Source organism: Sciurus carolinensis, chromosome 9 (assembly GCF_902686445.1).
Source record: "Sciurus carolinensis chromosome 9, mSciCar1.2, whole genome shotgun sequence".
NCBI classification, from domain to species: domain Eukaryota; kingdom Metazoa; phylum Chordata; class Mammalia; order Rodentia; family Sciuridae; genus Sciurus; species Sciurus carolinensis.
This window is the reverse complement of record NC_062221.1, coordinates 139,893,696-139,913,017: the sequence shown is the minus strand read 5'-3', so window position 1 is coordinate 139,913,017 and position 19,322 is coordinate 139,893,696. Positions and strand designations below refer to the sequence as shown.

The 19,322-nt window shown below is 64.2% G+C and overlaps 3 protein-coding genes across 3 annotated transcripts in view; 2 read left to right on the top strand and 1 right to left on the bottom strand.

The window, feature by feature from the left end:
• The window catches only part of LOC124993773 (thrombospondin-type laminin G domain and EAR repeat-containing protein-like), a 79,250-nt gene extending 67,349 nt beyond the window's left edge, over window positions 1–11,901 (top strand). The window contains exons 2-3 of the mRNA XM_047565545.1: window positions 8,416–8,636; window positions 11,695–11,901. Coding sequence (XP_047421501.1) covers window positions 8,416–8,636; window positions 11,695–11,901 — 428 coding nt within the window. The remainder of the gene's footprint in view (window positions 1–8,415; window positions 8,637–11,694) is intronic.
• Window positions 2,565–3,398, bottom strand: LOC124992632 (keratin-associated protein 10-12-like). Its single transcript, XM_047563690.1, has one exon. It carries the CDS (start codon window positions 3,396–3,398, stop codon window positions 2,565–2,567), a length of 834 nt encoding a protein of 277 aa, XP_047419646.1.
• Window positions 11,902–14,720: 2,819 nt separating the features above from the next.
• Window positions 14,721–15,386, top strand: LOC124992635 (keratin-associated protein 10-8-like). Its single transcript, XM_047563692.1, has one exon. It carries the CDS (start codon window positions 14,721–14,723, stop codon window positions 15,384–15,386), a length of 666 nt encoding a protein of 221 aa, XP_047419648.1.
• Window positions 15,387–19,322: the final 3,936 nt, after the last annotated feature.

The following is a 19,322-nucleotide window of genomic DNA, read 5'->3' as shown; positions in this document are numbered from 1 at the left end:
CTCTCCCTTACCTGCGGCCATGTGGGGTGCTTTCTCTCCCGGGCGTTGCTCCCTGTGGGCCGGCTCCCTCTGCCAGGCGTCCTGCTCCTCTCTGGGAGTCCCCTTTGCCTCGGTGGTGCAGCACAGCCCCGTCCCCGGTCTGCGCAGGCTTCTGGTGCTCGGTGTCTTCTTGTCCTGGCCATTTGGGACTCGGGTGTCCCCGAGCTAGCACAGGTCTGGGAACCCTTCCCGCGGTGCCTGGTTGCTCTCTGCCCAGCCTGCCGAGCTCTGAGCACCGCGTGCGAGCCATAGATCTGAGCACCTCGCTGGGCAGCTCCCTCCTCTTGGGTCTACCCAGCAGCCTCCAGCAGCCTCCAGCTGCCGGGCCTCCCTGAGCTCCGGAAAGCCCCACGCTCTCTGGGTTCCCGGTGGTGTTGCAGCCGGGAGACTCGGTGGGGCTCACTGCAAGTCTTGTCCTTCTTCCGGGACCGCAGTGTCCCACGGCCAGGCCTCCAGTGTGTGGAAACTGCCATTCCACGTGTTCTCCCTTTTTCCAGGTGTGGAGGTGAGGCCCGTGGGAAGCCGCGCCCTCGAGTCCGGCTCCCGCTCTTGCAGTCCTATCCGTTGCTTCCCTGATTCCTCAGACCTGTCCCTGACTTGGTGACCAGGTCTGCCTCCTCCCACGGGAAGCCCCCAGCCGAGTCCTCACCCACCGAGACACTCCTGCTGCCCAGGCCGGCCCATAGCCAGCGTCCCCCGGCAGGAAGCTGACCGCAGGTCTTGCAGAGGCAGGAGGCCGAAGCCTCCCTCCCTCAGGGCCCGAGCCTTCATGAGCAATGTCACCAGCCCACCCACCCACGTTCAGTGGCGTCCTGTTACCCAGACCCCATGTCAATATGTCAAGTCCAAGTTTAGGGGACCATTTGTGGGGGTGACTCAGACAAAATCCAGAGACTGAGCTCGGAAGGCCTCATGAGGGGTCAGGGAGGCGTGGCCAGCTGGACTCCAGGCACAGGGGCACGGGCTGGAGCGAGTGGCGGGGTGTTAGGACACACATGTCCGAAGCTCTCCTGCGGGTCACGCGGCAGGGGATTGGGACGGGCCTTAGGATTTCTCCAGGTCGGACGTATTGAAGCCTCACCGGCAGGAGTAACGGGATCGTGCAGGAGACCACAGGCATGTGTGGTGAAAGGCCCCATGGTGGATGCACAGGTCAGCGTCAGCCTGGGCCACAGGGCTGGCCAGGGGCAGAGGGGCCCTGGGCTTCACGTGGCCCCAGCCGGGGGAAGCAGGGTGTGGGAGAGGCCAAGGCGAGGGCACCTGGGCCTCTCTAGCCTGCCTGGGGCTGTGGCCAGCGGCACGGGCAGTGGGTGTGGCCTGGGGTCTCTTCCCACCAGCCTTTGTGGTGTCGCTAACTCAATTAGAAATTGCAGTAACGTCTTTCAGCAAACGGAACACCAACAAGAAGGTCGCAGCTGAGGCCACGGGGGACGTGGGCGGCAGCCCTGAGGCCTTGATGGGTCGAGTGTCCCCAGGCACCACCAGCAGACCCCTCCCTGGTCAGAGCTGGCTCTGGACCACCCCGAGGGCCTGGGCCAGCACTGGCCATCTCCTCACACACGCGGAGCAGGCTTGGTTCTGAAGGAGTCATCTACCCCACATACGGCCGTCCACGTGCTGGCACCCACGAGCGTGGGCACCTGTGACAGCCAGGCCCTGCATCCTGCCCCTCTGCCTCCCGGAGCTCACTGGAGCAGGGGGACAGGAGCCAGTGCCTCGCCCAGCGGCTCCAACACAGCATGGCTCCAGACATGATTCCAAAGATTTGTTAAAACATCCAGAGGGCACCTTGGTGTCTGTTAGGCCAACTGTCCCCAGCAACGTCCACTGGGGTTTCAGGGTGTGCCTCAGGCCCTGACCCTGGCCAGGTTCAGAGAGGTTGGGGTACAGGTCTGCTCACGGAGGTGGAGGGTGACCGCCAGGACAAGTCCTGCCACACAGCGACGCCAGATCCTGCTCCCAGGAGGGTAGGAGCCGAGTGAAGGGAGAGGAGGTGATGAGGGCAGAGCTACAAGAGGCTCTGAATCACGGCACAGGGTGGGGACGAACCCACGGGGACCCAGCCAGATGCCGAAGGGCTGCAAAGCCCAGCCTCACCCTCCCCGCCCGGGCCAGACCCCGGAACCACGTGCCCCGGGCGCAGCATCCCAAGGGCCAGCAGAGTGCTGTGTGCAGAGGAGAAACCCCACAGCAGGGCGCACAGCAGGGACAGGGAGCCCGTGCGGGTTCAGAGTCATGGCCTTTATTGGACAGTTTGCTCAAATGCATCCAGAGAAGGGACAGAGGAGCAGGAGTTGAGACCAGTGACACACCTGGGGACAGGGGCTTTCCAGGAGCCCTCCTGAAAGCTGAGTGTGGACCTTTAGTGTTTCCACATCGTCCAGCTCAGCAGCAGCTGGACCAGCAGACACCAGAAACAGCCTGACACGGAGCAACTCAGGACATGGTGTCAGCATCCAGGTGGGGCGTCCCGGGTCTCCCAGCCTGCAACGAGGGTGAGCCCACTGGCCTGGGGACACGGCCAGTCAGCAGCAGGACTTCTGTCCCAAGGAGACACGGCAGCAGACCGGGCGGGAGCAGGCGGGGCGGCAGAGCAGGGACACACAGGAGGCCGCACGGCAGCAGCTGGGCTGGCAGCAGGAGGCAGAGCAGGAGCTGGGCACACAGCAGGCAGGCCTGCACACGGGGCGGCAGAGCAGGGACACGCAGGGGCAGGGCCTGTAGCAGCACACGGGCTTGCAGCAGACGGGCACGCAGCAGGACGGCTGGCAGGGGGAGCAGCTGCAGCAGGAGGGCTCACAGCTAGACTGCTGGCAGGGGGAGCAGCTGCAGCCATCGGACTGGCAGCTAGACTGCTGGCAGCAGGAGGAGGCTCCAGAGCAGACGGGCACACAGCACACGGGCTTGCAGCAGAGGGGCACGCAGCAGGACGGCTGGCAGGGGGAGGATGAGCAGCAAGAGGGCTCACAGCTAGACTGCTGGCAGCAGGAGGAGGAAGGCCCAGAGCAGACGGGCACACAGCACACGGGCTTGCAGCACAGGGGCTGGCAGCAGAGGGGCACGCAGCAGGACGGCTGGCAGGGGGAGCAGCTGCAGCAGTCAGGCTGGCAGCCAGACTGCTGGCAGCAGGGGCTGGAGGCACAGCCGAGTGGGGAGCAGACGAGGGTGAGGCAGGGGGCCGGGGCGCAGCAACTGGGCTGGCAGCAGCTGGGGGCGCAGCAGGGGGGCTCGCAGCAGCTCTCTGGGCAGTCGTCCACCTGCCAGGAGGGGTCGGGGCCAGAATTGCAGGAACTGGGCTGGCAGACGCGGCTGCCGTAGCTCAGGTTGCTGGAGCAGACGGACATGGTGGAGGCGGCCATGGTGGTGCTGGCGGGAGGAGGTGTGGGCGAGTGTGAGTGGGTGTGAGTGTGAGTGGGTGTGGGTGTGAGTCCTGGGGCGCCCGGGTTTTATACCCTCCTGGACTGTCTCCCTCCAGCCCAGCACCGCCCCCTTCCTTGTTGTGGGGCCTGTTCCTGGAGGGCCGCGGGGCTGCGCTTCTGTTCCTGCGTCCCAGCTCAGCTGAGCCGGCACTGCTGCAGGGCCTGACTTGTTTTCAGTCTCAGAGAGACAAGTGGAAGGAGGGCCAGAGGGTGCGGGGCTCTAGTGAGCGTATTTGACTCTGGTCTATTGTGGGGTCTGGTTATCGACGCGTAGTGAGACCACCAGAGACTGAAGTAAGAGAAAGTTTATTTGGGGGAAAAGGAAAAACAAACGGGCTGAGGGTCGGGACGGCCCCTCCAAGCCCAGCAGGAGCCCAGTGCCAGCGACTTCAGCAGCTGGTTCTTCAAGTGGAGAGTCACACAGAAAAGTCCCGCAGGGCCCAACAGGGGTCTTCCTTTCTTCTTTTTCCCAAGGGATGCAAGCAGCCAGCTCCGGCTTATCTGTTTCCGACTGCACCTGGGGGGTCAGCAGGGCAGGCTGGCTGGCAGCTCTGGGCCTCTGGAGGGATCCGTTGCTTCACAGAAATGGACACAATGTCCTTAACTCATGGCCACATTTTATCTCCAATGTTTGGCCTTGATTCACCACCGGCAGCGCAGCTCAGGGTCCCCGCACACCCACTCTGGGCTTGTTCTGATGGGGCTCTCACCTGTACAACGCCCGTCTGTGGTGCGGCCACGCGGGCGCGCTGCCTCTGGCTGGCTGGGGCCCGGTCTCCCGCCCGGCGAGGACCCTGCTGTGGTTGGAAAGCCGAGGGCAGTTCACTTGGGTTCACCATGGAGGTGGCGTGGGCACGCTCTCTCTGCCCTTTGGCACCCGTCTCCTCGCGGCCCTGGCGGAGCAGGGCCCTGGGCACAGACTCCCCTCTGCTGGTGCTGCTGCCGGCGTGCTGTTCCCCGGCCCACGGGAGCCTGGTCTGCACGGCGCCCCCCGCCTGCTGTCTGTCCAGGTGCCCCCTTTCACAAGGGCACGGCGTGCTGGGCGGGTGCCCACCCTGCACACCTGGCCTTCTCTCCCTTGCCTGCCAACACCCTACTTCCAAGTACGGGCACGCGCGGACGCCCGGGTCGGGGTCCAGGCTGCCCGCTGAGGCGGCTCCGGGAGGGCTGGGACGGGGCTCTGTGCTCTGGAGCCGCGAGGTGGGGAGCAGCTGGGCCTGGCAGGGCAGTGTGCACGCTGTGGACGTGGCCGCCATTCACGGCCACTTTTAAATGCATTCTGCTGAGGCGTTGGTGCTTAAGAGTGGAGAGAGCTCCCTGTGCCCTTGGCCGCTCCCGGGTTGTCACGCGAGGACCGCGGCTCAGCCACCAAACCGCCTGCGCGCAGCGCTCACTCGAGGGCTGGCCTGGCCTTCGGGCGTGAGTGTGCCGTGTCCTGGACCACGCGGCTCCTGGCGAAGGCTCCTGGTCTCCGCCAGCCTGACCTGAGCCTGACCTCCGGGTGCTTGGCCCTGGCTCCTTGGCTCTTCTTGAGAAGAGTGCTGGATTTCCAGATGCCCCTCCATTTGCCCCCCGGGCAGCTCTGGGTAGCTGCAGCTGGGCATGACCAGGGCACATGGCGCTGTGCCCACCCCCGGTGCCCTCTCCTCCCCTCTGTCACCAGCCAATGTTTTGGGGAGATTCTCTGAGGCGCTCTGGACATGCTGGGTGGTCTGATGGTCGTCACAGCCCTTTGGAGACGGGCCTGTGATCAGTGCCTTGTGGGTCCCTCGGGCGGTCCACCTGTGCTTGCTCACGGGCGCCTTTGGTGTGAGGTGCTGATCCTCCGCTGCTCGCCTGCCTAACCCACCCTTCTGGCCTGGACAGCGGAGTCTGCACGCTATTGCTGAGTGACGGCCAGTGTCACCACAGTCACATGCGGGGCACCCTGGCGTTGGCCTTGGGAGCCCCTCTCCCTGGCCCCTGGACCTTTCTGGAGTGCCCCTCCTCCGGCCCCGAGGGTTTCCCGGTGCAGGCTCCTGTCCACCGTCCCTGCTTCATCCTGCTCTCGGTCACTTTTCAGGGGGTCCTGGTTCCCTCTACAGGGAGCTGGTGCTTAGCAGCCAGGGTCTGGAGCTGGTCATGCTCCTCCTGCTTCCTGGGGCACAAAGAGGCATCAGTGTGTGCTGCCCATAGAGGGGGCAGAGAGTTCCCTGCAGGAGCCAGCCTTCCCTTGCTGTGACAAAGTGCTTGATACAAGCAACTGAAAAAGAGAAGGGGTTCGTTTTGGCTCACAGTTTCAGAGGTTCCCGGCCATGGTCGGTTGGGCCTGTGGCCTTGGGCCTGTGGTGGGGCAGGATATCATGGTGGGAACACATGGGAGGGGCCTGTCCAGCTCAGGGCGACCAGGCAGTAAAGAGACAGGAGGGTTCGGAGCCCCCCTGACCTGCTCACGGCGTGCCCCCGAGGACCCAACCTCCTCCCGAGGCCTGCCTCCTGAGGTCCCACCACCTCCCAGGAGCCCTGCACTGGGGACCAGCCTTCCCCACCGGGAGGCCTGGGACCCTCCAGATCCCAAGCACAGAGCTTCCCCTGAACCTGGTCAGCAGGGCTCTCCTCGGCTGGCCTTCTCTGGTCCCCTTCTGTGGCCGAGTGGCCAGCTGTCTCATGGAAGGATGCTGGGTCTGTTTTCCTGTTGGGTTACCTGGGTCGATTTTCTACCTACAGATTTGCAGGGAGTCCTGGGGGCAGCAGAGGGAGGTCCTGTGACCCCATTATTCGGTTCTGAGACCGACCCGTCATGGCTTCCTCTCTGTGCTGGGGATGGGCTCCCTGAGGCCACTGAGGGCCAGCGTGGCTGAGGCAGCTGGACGCTGTGTTTTTCCTGTACTGTCCCCGGCTGGCCCCAGAGGACTCGTCTCTTGCCCAGGAGACTTGGCCAGGGTCTGCTCCTCTGCTCTCCGGAGGAGGCTGCATGGACTTGGCATTTCCCTCTTTAAGTGAGGGTAGAAATGTCCAGGAAACCAGAGTTCCTTTGTTGGGGGTTCTTCTGGGTCAGTGGGATCTTCAGGTCATCTCCTGGTGAGGCTGGGCTGCCACCTGGCTCCCTCAGCCTGTCAGTGCCACGCGCTGTTCACCCAGGAGCAGCTTCTGCCTGCAGGAGAGCGGGCAGCTGCCTGTGCCGAGGAGGAGCCTCCTGGAGGCTCTCGGCCGAGCCAGGCAGGAAGTCCACAGTGCTCGGGTGCGGCTGGCTGGTCATCGGCCGCAGAGGTGCCCAGCTGCCTTCCGTTCTGAGCAGGACTTGCCAGGTCCTTGTGCTGTGCCTGCTCCTGCCACACCAGCTTCCTGAAGCCGGACGTGGCGAGGCCAGGACGTGAGGAGGCCGCAGGTGTCGGGAGGGGAGGCCTGGAGGGACTCTGGACAGTGAGATGCTGCCTTCTCTTCCACCTCAGCAGTGCCACTGAGCTCGCTGGGCAGGAGGTGGGTTGGGTGCTTCTCCCTCAGGACGCTTCCATTTCTCTCCAGCTCGGCTGACTTCTGAGGGGGTCTCCATGTCCATTTGCGGGTGAGGGACTGAGGCCACGGGTGGGTGAGTGATCACGAGCCGCGGCTGGCCATCTCAGCTCTGTGGGCATGCTGTGCTCTCACGCCTGGGCCGAGCTGCAAGCTCCAGGGCTGCGTGCTGTCTCTGCCTGTCCACTCCAGGCAGCTGGTCTCCAACACTGGCACCCAAAGGGCAACGTCCACAGTTCCAGCAACGGCCAGCTTTGCAGAATAAAGAGCGGCCCTTCGCCACCCCCGGTGTCCTGCTTAGCAGAGGGTGCTGTTCTCTGGCTCCTCTCCGGTGGTCTCTCCAGAGGTGGCAGAGACTCGATGGCGCTAGGCTCGGTGCTGTTTTGTGCAGGGCGGGAGGCAGGGCGGGAGGCAGGGTGGGAGGCAGGGCGGGAGGCAGGGCGAGCTCTGCTCATCCATGGGCAGTCCCACGCCCAGGCCCGGGGCCCTTCTGGAGTTTCTGGCTTGGCTCTTCCCAGCAGGGGGCCAGTCAGTGGGAGGCGCATGTTCTGGACACGCGTCCTGGTTTCTCACGCCTGTCCCGTGTCCTGAGCCTGCCCTCCTGACCTGGCTTTGGTGGGATGCAGGTCGGTCTCTGCCCTTTCCTGGGCTCTCTGGCCCCCTGGGCTCCGTGTGAACCTGCCTCTCCTCCCAGTCTGGTTTTGGAGAGGCCATTCCCCTTCCTACCGTCCTTGGTCTGAAGGAGACGCGTGTGCGTGATCGTTCCTCCAGGTGCTTCCTTAGCCCTTCCCACTCACCCCAGGCACCGCCCACCAGGAGCCACTGCAGTGGCTGACCGTCCACGGCTCGTCCTGGAGTGAGTCCCCAGCTAGGGGCAGGCCTGGTACTCTGCAGGGCGCGGTCAGAGCGGGGAGCTCTGCCCTGGGCACACTTGCCCCTGCCCTGGGTCAGACCCCCATGGGGCTCCCCTTCTTTCTGTCCCCATGGCCGCTGCCCCCAGGGAGTGCTTCCCAGGGGCGCTCTGGTCCCCAACAGCCCTTTGGACAAGGGGAGCGGAGCTGGGGTGGGGACCCCTGTGCTTGCCACTGCCAACTGCGGCCACCTGGGAGGCACGTCTTGGAGGCTGACCAAGGAGCCTGGACGCTACTCGGGAGCAGTACTCCGGGCTGCAAGGCCCGTAATGAGAGTGGCGTTCACCCAGCTGGACGGCAGTCCCCAGGAGACATCCTTGTGGAGGGCGGGGGCCTCTGTGGGCCCTGGTCCTGCAGCGTCTGTGACGGCGACACCACCTCGTGACCACTGGTCTGGCCAGGGCTTTACCCGGGGACCCCATTCTGACCCTGACGCCTTCCACAGCATGCACTGCCTCACACTGGGGACAGGTCCTGCCCAGGGCCCCCGCGTGCCCCCTCACGGTCCCCACCTCAGGGTCTCAACCTCACCTCCTGCCATGTCTTCGACACAGATCTGCGGCCCCTGGACCTGCTGGCAGAGGCGATCCCTCCAGATGGCACCGCGGGTGCCGTGCGGACAGTGCAGGTGCACGGCGCTCGCGGCCTCCAGCTCCCGGCCGCCTCGGCCCGCGCCTGGAGCTTCCCCGCCTCGCGGCTCTTCTTCAGATGCGACCTCTTCCCCGCGGAGTTCTCCATCGTCGTGACCTTGAAAGTCCCCAGTCTGCCGCCCAAGGTCAGTGGGGGTTTTTGCACTTCTTGTCAGGAGAAGGGACCTTCCCTTTGGTGATTGCTGCACCAGCTTGTGCCGGGGCACCATGGATCCGGTGGGGGGCTGGTCAGGGCCTTCGAGGGCATCTTTGGGATTGAGTGGCCCGTGCTGCCGGGTAGTGAGGCCCCCACCACGTCCCGCGTGGATGAGGAAAGGGTTAACTGCCGGAGATGATGTTGGCTATAAATCAATTAATTAGCCACAAACTTATCTCATGGACAGACGAGAGCCAACAGTCTTTCCAAACGGGAGGGGGCGTGACAGGTCCGGCTGCACCAGGTCTGGCCTCTAACAAGATGGCACAGCCCACCTCTCCTTTATTTATGGTCACTCAGCAAAGGGCCCGACCAAGAGGGCCTTCTGTGATGGACAGGACGGGGAGCCAGGGGAGCCGTTGCTCAGGGGACCATCACAGAACCAGAGGGTGAGCCACTCCCACGCAGGGCCACCTCACCCCGGCCGTCGGGGCGGTCCTGCCTGGCTGCCCGTCCTGGGGTCAGGCCTCAGTGTCCCACGGCCCCCAGGTCTGAGTCTGCTAGATTTGGATGGCTCCCCTGGGCAGTACCTGGCGGTCTGTGGCCCCCGGCTGGGGAGGGCAGGTCACTCAGCGCTCTCATTCTGACGTCCTTTGGCACCTCAAGAGGTGCAGCGCGTGGCGGGCTGTCCTGTGGCGCACGGGCCCATCATTCCCAGTCTCGCGAGGCCCCCTTCCCGCCCGCCCCGCGCGGGCACACACGCAGGCACACTCAGACACGCACACACAGGCGTTCGGCAGTGCACGGCAGACAAAGGCGGGTTTCTATTTGCAACTCACAACTGCCAACTCAGCGAAGCCCTCTGCCTGGGTTGTCTGTCTCTGGGTTGTCTGCAGAGCCGGAGGCCGGCGGGGCCAGCAGTGACCCCTCTGGCTCTGGCCCTCTCTCCTCTCGGCCAGCAGTGACCCCTCTGGCTCTGGCCCTCTCTCCTCTCCCGGTCTCGCCTGCTGGGAACCCTGGGGTCTGCAGTGCCGGGCGCCCAGCGCTCCGACTTCCCTCCCCTCCCCCGTGTGAGTTGGCTACATCCTGCACCCTGCCGGCCACCTTGCCGAGCGTGGCTCTGTGGACACCCCCAGCGCATGGTGCCCGGTGCTTTCTGTGGTGCTCAGTAGCTTCTAACAGCTTCACTGAGATGTGATCCACGCACGGTCTGAGTCACCCAGGTCAGTGCCCAGTGCCGTGGTTTGTGGTGCTGTGGTTTTTGGTACCGTGGTTTTGTGGGGCCGTGGTTTTGTGGGCTGTGGTTTTTAGTGGGGCCAGGGACTGTGCAGTCTCGGGGTTTCTTCCCCCTGCACCTTCAGCCATTGTGACGCTGCACTAGCCCCTTGGGTGCAGGCTGCTCCTGTGCTGGCTGCTCCTGTGCTGGCTGCTCCTCTCTGGCTGCTCCTCTCTGGCTGCTCCTGTGCTGCTGCTCCTCTCTGGCTGCTCCTCTCTGGCTGCTCCTCTCTGGCTGCTCCTCTCTGGTTGCTCCTCTCTGGCTGCTCCTCTGGCTCCAGGTCAGTGGCGATGTCGCCGACCTTGGGGGCCCTCTCCTTGCCTCGTGCAGGTCTACCATGTGGCTGCAGGTGTCAGGACTTCGCCCCCTCCGTGGCCAGTGACACCCTTTGTGTGGACGTCCCTTGACCTTCTGCTCCTGGGCTGGGGTCTCTCGGCTGTTAGTTCGGCACTGCTGGGTGGTCACGGCCGTGCTTAGCGGGCATGGTCTTGTTTCCCTGGGGACAGGCTGGAAGTGGAATTCTTGGGTCTGGGCAACTCCAGGGGTAACTTTTGGGGGCCCTGCAGTGGCTGCCCCACCCTGTCCCACTAGGCCGTGGCCCTGGCCTGCCCTCGCCAACCTTGGGTACTGGGTGTTTGTTTGCTGGATCTGTTCTTCTGATCTGTGGTGACAGACTGGCTGCCTCCGTTTGGTCTTGGACTCGACCGTCACCATGTGTGGGAAGGCTGCTGCTTCTCTACAGCTGCTTCCTCCTGCAGCCTCATGCAGCCGAGGGTTCCCGGTGGCGCCCCGTGGTCTCTACTCGTGAGACCGTGTCACCCGCAGGAGGAGGACTTGTGAGACCGTGTCACCCGCAGGAGGAGGAATGCCCCTTCCTTTCTGTCTGGTGCTTATTCCGTGTGTGTCGCTGCCTGAGAAGTGCCGGGGCCGGCTCCGCGTGTAGACACGGTGGTGCTCCTCTGGGGAGCAGCGTGCCTCTCGCCCCGTGGGCACCCCGCGTGGGCTCAGAGAGGGGAGGCTTCTCCTGGCTCGCCGCGTGCCCGTCATGAACAGGCTCTGGGCTGTGCCGTGCCCTTCCTGCTTTCACCCGAGGGTCCCGCCATGTTTACTCAGTCCCACTGTTGGGACTCGTGGCCTGGACCGGCCCTCAGTGGAAACAGCCTTTCCCTCCAGCGGCGGGTCCACCTGGCCCTGCTAGTCTGCGCTGCGCTGCTGTCACTGAAGGCCCCAGGTGACCGGCGTACACAGAAGGACAGTGCACTAGGCCTTGGCACTGGGGCTTTGGTCCGGGGTTGCTGGGCCCTGCCGCCCTTGGGCAGGTGGTGGGACAGCAGAGGAGGATGCGACCCCGGGCCGAGCAGCCCTCACCTCACGGGGGCTGCAAAGCAAGAGGAGCAGGAGGGCGGGGCCCAGTGTCCCCAGAGGGGCACGTCCCCAGGGACACCCTGTCTGCAGCAGCCCCCTCCTGTGTTGCCCAGAGGAGCAGAGCAGGGGACCAGGTCTCCAGCATGGCCCCAACGATGGCACCCCTGGCGCAGGATCCCCCCAGACTGCCAGGCCCCCTCGCCAGTGTCTCGTGCGGATCTCGCACCCGCACCCGAGGACAGAGGTCCAGGTTTCCCCGTGTGAGCGTCGGTGCCCTCCCCATTTCTGGCTTCTGGAAGGGCTTGCGAGGCCTCTGTGCCAGTCCCTCCTGGAGCCCCGGGTCTTGCTTCCTCTTCCTGGTGCTCGGCTCAGGCCTGTTCGCTTTGCTTCCTCTGCTGTTCCAAAGTGGAAAACCGGGGCAGCGACTCCGCCTCGGAACTCGCAGCTGGAATTTCCCCGGGCAGGGCCTCTGCTGCACCACAGTCCCCGGACCTCAGCGTCTCAACACCTGGCCGTGGCCCTTCCCACTCTCCTTCCCTCCCTGCGGTACTGGAGGAGGCTGCTGCTCAATTTCCACGACTCGAGTTTCCCGGCTTTTTCTGTGATTGGTTGAATTTCATTCATGGTGCCAGAGCACACGCTTCGGACGCTTCTGCCCTGCACGGAGTCCCACCACGCTTCGGAAGCTGCGTGCTGCTGGGGGACACAGAAGGGACCTGTCAGACGCCCGGCTGTCGTGCCCTCGGGTCTCCTTCCCCGTGGGCGTCCTGCCTGGTCCATCCGCTGCGGAGACGGGGCCTTGAGCTCCCCACAGGGCTGGGCGGCCTGGCTCCCCTGCTGCTGCCAGGCTCTGCCTTGCGCCTGCCGTAGCTGTGTGCCGTGTGCACCGATTCGACATCCAAGGTCTTTCACCCGTGGAACGTTCCTCCTCGTCTCTAGTGTTTACCTGAGAGTCTTTCCTGTCGGACGCCACATGCTGCTCCAGATCCTGTGACTAGTTTGTATCACGCATGCACATATGTGCACACACACGGGTACACATGTGCACACAGCACCGTGCACAGGCACGCACGTGCACACGCACAGGCATACACATTCATATATGGACACGCACAGGCACAACGTGCACATTTGCAGGCACAGCTGGCCACACTTGTTCGAATCAGCCTCACCTCTGAGTCTGAAGTGTGCCTTGTCTAGAAAACATCTGGTTGAATCCTGATTTTTAAAAGCTGTTCTGATAGCCTCTGACTTTTGATTTGATTCTTCTTTCTGTGCATGTTTAATGCCATCATTTATGTACATGGGAAGCTCATTGTTTGTGAGTTTAATATTTGCATATTCGCCTACTTGCTAAATTGCTCTGTGGTGCCCCATCGATTAAGGGGTCTTTCCTGGTGGTCAAGGGACGAGTCTTGCACATGCATGTTCCCACCTGAGGCTGGTAGGTGGCGGCCGGCCCTCTGGTTAATTGAGAGTCTCTTTGTGGTGTTTGCCGTCATATTTTCCAATTTTCGTGCCCTTTGGGAGGTTTTTACTTATTTTTTGGCCTGCTTGTGGTTTTGCTGTTTAAACAGTCAGGGGCACAGTAATGAGGTCAGCGTTGATGAGCAAGCCAAGACAGCGCCCGGGCAGCCCTCAGTGTGGCCGCGCCTCAGGCCCCCGAGTCCTCCTGCGCGGTGAGTCTAGGCAGAGCAGTGAGCCCTGAGCAGGCCTCGCCGGCTGGACTGTGCCCACGAGCTGGCTCTGTCTCCTGGGCGCACGTGTGGCTTTTGATCTCCTTGCTGACTCCCTCACGACCTGTCCCTAGTGGCTGCTCCTCCGCCTGCCGTAGACTTATCTCCACTCAGCAGAGAAGCTTCAGATCGGCACTAGCCGGCCCGGGGACGTCACGCCACGGTCCTGGGTGACGCGTTCCCGCCTCCCGGAGCCTTCCTGTGGGTGGAAGGTCACAGGCCGGTACCTCTTCCTGTACAGGGAGGTCACAGGCCTGCAGGCACGTTGCGATGTTGTAACTTGTGCAGGACCTGAGGGCAGCGCCAGCGGACGTGCCGTGGCTCCTGTCTGCTTGGCCCTGGGACCCGGCTGGCTCCTGCCTCTTCCCTGGGAGCTGACCTGCCCCGGGACGGCTCCCTCGCACAGTGCAGCTTCGCCACGCCTCCTTTCCCGGTTCGGTCTGTTTGGGGCTCTGCTGTGGAACCGACTTGGAGCTGCTGAGCTCCGGGTGTTTTCCGCAGATCCAGCAGTAAAAAAGCTGTGCCAGGTTTGGAGGAGACGCTTCTCCCTTCCTACTGGCCTCCCGTCAGCCTCCGGCACCCGTAGAGTCCTGGCTCCTTCTGGAGCCTCTGTGGCCAGAGCATCACCAAGGGCTCTGCCTGATGCTTTGAGATTGGCAGAGTGTCCCGACCACAGGATGAGGAGACCCGTCCAGGCCCAGACTTGGGTACTGCCAGGCACAGGTGTGGTCCTGAGCAGCGGGATGTGGCGGGCCAGCCAGCAACCCAGTCCACAGGAGGAGGCTCACGCCACTGTGGGCTCCGTGTGTGTCCCGAGGTGACCAGAGCTGCCCTGCTTGGTATTATGGCAGGGAGGGTGTTCCCCAGGAGAGGAGCCAGGAGTCCTCTGCACAGGGAGCTGTGGGGAGGCCGAGACCTGCCGCAGGCGCAGGCGAGGCTGGCGGCCCCGAGGAGACGGGGAGGGGCGAGCCCTGCACACAGGCCGAGGGTTCCTGCCCGCACCCTGGTCACCCTGACTGTCCCAGGCCTGCATCTGCCCCCGACCTCCAGCCTCCCTTGGCTGCAGGAAGACACATGCCCTCAGGCCTGCCCCAGGGATCAGCCCGGGAGGAACACCCTAGGTTCCCATGACAACCAGCAGACCCCATCCTGACCCTGGGCCAGCAGCCCAGCACCCGCGGCCTGTCCGCAAAGCCCAGAACCTGGGCCACCCTTGCCCTCCCAGAGGTGGGGGTCAGTCCACAAAAACAAATGCTCCTGGGTGGGGAGGGGGCTGTCACTGCAGAAGCTGGCTGCCCACGGCCGTGCCTGCACCGCAGGGCACCTGGGTGCAAAGCGTTTCAGCTGGTTTGCTCCAGCGACAAACCCAGCCCAGGACAGCCCAGGACAGCCCAGGACAGCCCAGGACAGCCCAGGACAGCCAGATGCACCTGGGCACCAGAGAGCAGCACAGAGACGCTGGCCAGCCACCTGAGACAGCAGCACAGAGATGCTGGCCAGCCACCTGAGACAGCAGCACGTCACCAACCACAGCAGGACAGGAAGCTGCCCTCAAGCCTGACGGGGATGACAAACAGCAGCCCGTATAAGGAGGGAGGCCATGTCCCACACCAACACACACCCACTCACACCAATCACACTCACACACACTCACACACACTCACACTCGCCCACACCTCCTCCCGCCAGCACCGCCATGGCCGCCTCCACCATGTCCGTCTGCTCCAGCAACCTGAGCTACGGCAGCCGCGTCTGCCAGCCCGGTTCCTGCGATTCTGGCCCCGACCCCTCCTGGCAGGTGGACGACTGCCCAGAGAGCTGCTGCGAGCCCCCCTGCTGCGCCCCCAGCTGCTGCCAGCCCAGCTGCTGCGCCCCGACCCCCTGCCTCACCCTCGTCTGCTCCCCACTCAGCTGTGCCTCCAGCCCCTGCTGCCAGCAGTCTGGCTGCCAGCCTGACTGCTGCAGCTGCTCCCCCTGCCAGCCGTCCTGCTGCATGAGCCTCTGCTGCCAGCCTGTGTGCTGCAAGCCCGTGTGCTGCGTGCCCGTCTGCTCTGGGCCTTCCTCCTCCTGCTGCCAGCAGTCTAGCTGTGAGCCCTCCTGCTGCAGCTGCTCCCCCTGCCAGCCGTCCTGCTGCGTGCCCGTCTGCTGCAAGCCCGTGTGCTGCTACAGGCCCTGCCCCTGCGTGTCCCTGCTCTGCCGCCCCGTGTGCAGGCCCGCCTGCTGCGTGCCCAGCTCCTGCTCTGCCTCCTGCTGCCAGCCCAGCTGCTGCCGCGCGGCCTCCTGCGTGTCCCTGCTCTGCCGCCCCGCCTGCTCCCGCCCGGCCTGCTGCCGTGTCTCCTTGGGTCAGAAGTCCTGCTGCTGACCTCCTGGTTCCCATCTAGGCTTCTTTCCCTGTGGCGCCCATTGCCCACCAGCCTCGGCTGCCCTTGACAGCCCCAGGGGACACAGCAGGCCCTCTCAGGGCTTGGCCTGCTCCCAGGCCCTTTCCTGCTGTTGCCCAGCGTCCCCTCATCCCAAGATGAGCCCTGCCCCCCACAGCTCTGGTCACACCCTGGGCAGTGACACCACCTGAGTCCTAATAAACTGTCCGTGTCTCTCACTGACCTTCTGTCCTGTCTCTAGACACATGGGAGGGGCTGGGATGAAGAAGGACATGAGACCCGAGGGTGCTGGCCTCTGTGAGCCTGCAGGGAGGCTCCCATGTCCCTGGGGGACCCTCAGCCCAGCGGTACCCCAGCTCGCCGTGGGGAAGCTGCAGCTGGTGGGACAAGGTGACCTTAGTGCCCAGGGACAGGGCCTCGGACTGCAGGGCACACCACGCAGCCTGGGTTCCCGTCCAGGGCCCACAGTAAAAGCTGGGCCCACGCCTCGTCCTGGCCAGGGCTTCTCCTGGGCCTGCCTCTGGGCACCCTGGGCAGCACCAAGGAGGCAGAGTCCACAGTCCCCACAGTCCGGGAGCCGGTCCCCTCCCTCTGTGCCCGCCCTGGAGGTGCCAGGGCTCTGGCTGCCTCCTGACCCCGTTCCTATATGCCAACTGGAAGGTGCTGGAAGGTGCTGGCCCAGGAGGGGCAAGGGAGGGACGCCAAGGCAGGCGCGGCTGTGTGGCCCGAGGCCAGCAGAGCTCCTGAGGGCGACCCACTACGCAGGAACCACGGGGTCTCCACCCGAGTCTCAGCAGGGAAGAGGAGAACGTGACCAAGGGTGACGGACACACCACAGACACAGCGGCTGTGACAGACCCAGACCCGGGGCTCCGGTCCTCGTCCACGGTGGAGGACGCAGCCTGCCCAGCTCCTCCTGCCCACGCCTGGGGTGAAGTCCTACTGGCCAATCAGGGGCAGGAAGAGACCACGGCAAATAATAAAGTAGAGCCATCTGGACAGTGTGCATGAGGAGTATTGAACACCCATGAAGTGGGCATTTCTGGAATGTTCCATTTGATATTTTCAAACTGCAGTCCCTGAAGGTGACAGAGCTGGTAAAGGGAACCCTGCAGCTGGTGAGGGACAGCTGCACTCTGGGAGGGGCACCAGAGCCACTAACGGGGCCGGGGGGAGGGGAGGGAAGGGGGAGGGGATGGGGGAGGAGGGAGGGGGAGGAGAGGAGGGACGGGTGGAGGGAGGAGGGGAATGAGGGGGCAGAGGGGAGGGGGAGGGGAGAGGAGGGAGAGAGGGGGGAGGGGGACCTGACCCTGTGACGCTGGGCGCGTCCGAGTGAAGTGAACCCGAGACACACACAGCGAATCTCTTCCTGGTGGAATCTGGGTCCCCCTGGGGAGCAGAGTGTGGGCTCCAGCGCCGGCCAGGGAAGGGCAGGTGTGGTGATGGGCAGAGGCCCACCGCGGGCCCCCAAGTTCTGAGACCTGGGCCTGGCGCGGCGGCTGTGGATCCTGCCGGCCACGGGCTCGACCTGCTCACCGGAGCCTGGACGTCTCGGCACACGCCCAGGTCACCAGCCGTGGCCATGTGGTGGCGTGCCCCTGCTCGTCCTCACCCAGCGCCCACACGCAGGGAGCCGCACGCTGCACACCGCTGGGCTGTCCATTTCCAACTAAGCTCGGGCAGAGCTGGGGGAAGAGGAACAGTGGGCGGTCATCAAGCAGAGAGCATCCTGAGGAAGTTAGAGGGGATGCGAGCAGCCAGCCGGAACAGCAAGAGGAGCCAGGGAGCCCGGGGCGCAGCACGCAGCTGTCCTTCGCCTGCGAGCCAAGGACTCCTGCAAGGCAGAGGCAGCAAGGAGCTGTGCACAAGGCCAGCGCTGCCACGCTCAGTCCACGCCGCTCAGCAAGCCGGCACCGGCCTGGACTGAGGGCGAGCCAGGATCACCGCCTACCTCTGGGAAGGACGGCAGGAGTGGGCGTCCCCCGCAGAGGACCCGGCAGCCCTGCCTGCCCCGCCCAGCCACACGGCAGCCTCTGGGGCTCTGCCCTCACCCAGACGCCACATCGGGCTTGCTTCTGGAGATCAGTTGATATTTCACAGAACCTGCCTGCTGGGCCCCAGCCGAAGGTCCCTGACCGGCAGAAGCCCGTCCCCACAGAGGGCCACCAAGACTTGGTCGGGTTGCCTGACCAAGAGGGTTGTGGGTAAAACCACAGGTATCAGGATGGAAGGCGACTGGTCACCACGCCCCACAGCTTGCTCCAGAACCGGGCGGCTCCCCGGCCCCACCGGCCCCAGGACCCCGTCCAGCCCGAACGCTGCTCACACAGCTGGGCCTCTCGGGAGCCCATCCTGAGGGAGCGGGTGGGGGACGTCAGACCAGCCTGGCCCTGAGAGTAGCCAGCCTGCGTTTGTGGGGTCGCAGGTTTTGCAGATTAGCCAACTTCTCTGGGCATTTTTGCATCTGGAAAACCGGCTCCCCTGCCACACGTGAGGCAGGGTTGACTCTGAAAAGCAACCAGGCGGCTGGGCACGTTGAGGGGTAAGACCCCGCCCACATCCCACAGTGCCAGTCACGATTCTCCGTCCCTTCCTCCGGGGACAGAGTTCCTTCCTGGTGGCCGAGGGTGGATGGAGCTCTCGGCCTTCCCACGAGGACATCTCTCAAAGGACGTGCGAAGAGCTATGAGAAAATGGAGTCAAAATCAGGTGAACACCAGACGTGGGGGTTCCGGTCCTGGGTGCGTCTCAGGGTGAAAACAGCTGGTGGTCCGCCGAGCAGCCCCAGGGCACAGGAGGCCGATACCTGCGTCTTCCACTCAGGAAATGGAAGAGCAGCGACCGGCGTCCAGGGGAGCCAGTGCCCGAAGACATAGGCAGACCTCGTACGATCTCGGTGACACCACGGGAGTCAGGGCACTGTGTGTTCATGTCACAGGACAGAGTCAAGCCACTGTGACAAAGAAACAGAATCAATTTCTGAAAATGAAAAAGTTGCAAAGAGATGTCAACTGAAGAGCCGACCTAGGCACCGCGAGGCGCCAGCAACTGGCGAGACCCGGTCTCATAAAGCACAGAACAGGGCGGGGGTGCGGCTCCGTGGGCGAGCGCCCCGAGCTCAACGTCTCGACCCAAAAATTTAAAAATGAGGAAAGGATCTTTAAAATAGTGCAAGAATCTTTCCTGAGAGGAGTGGACGTGTTGACAGGTGCAGCGAGTTCCACCCTCAGAAAGTGAAAGCAAACGAGCTGGAGACCAACACGTGACATTCCAGAAGGCGGAGGAAGGCCAAGCCCTCCTGAGAAGCTGAGAAGCCACCACAAGGAAGTGACAAGCCACCGGCCCCGGCTGTCCTCGGCAACGCTGGACACCACGGGCAGCGGTGCGCCTTCGTGTCTGAGGAGACGCTCTTCAGAAGCAGAGTTCTGTACCCAGCCCGACCGAGCGCACCAGGGCGAGGGGACAGAGCCGGACCCGGCACCCTGCTGCCCGGGCTCGGGCGTGGCGGGGACACAGCCTGCGCTGAGCCCCTGCGCTGGGATCCTTCTGTGAGACCCGCAGGCTTTCCTTCAGAGGCCTGCTTTCAAGTGCTCACCGTGATTTAAACGTGGGTCCGTCCCACCCAGGATGGACGGGCCCAGAGCCCCCAGACCGCTCGCCTCCAAGCTGAGCCCGGCGGCCCCAGGGCTGCTCAGGACCCGGGACCAAAACCAGGATGGCAGAGAAACAGCCCCGGGCACCAACACACGTCAGCAGCAGCCGCACTAATGAGGGGCCTGCGCAGGCGGCCCTGCAACTCAGCAGGAAAACAGCCGGGGCCATAAAAGGTCCGCCACCAGCTCCTCACTCACACTCACACCCACTCACACTCACACTCACACTCACACCCTCCCACACCTCCTCCCGCCAGCACCGCC

Coding starts and splice junctions, on each gene's coding strand:
- LOC124992632 (XM_047563690.1), bottom strand. CDS start 3,398: ATGGCCGCCTCCACCATGTCCGTCTGCTCCAGCAACCTGAGCTACGGC.
- LOC124992635 (XM_047563692.1), top strand. CDS start 14,721: ATGGCCGCCTCCACCATGTCCGTCTGCTCCAGCAACCTGAGCTACGGC.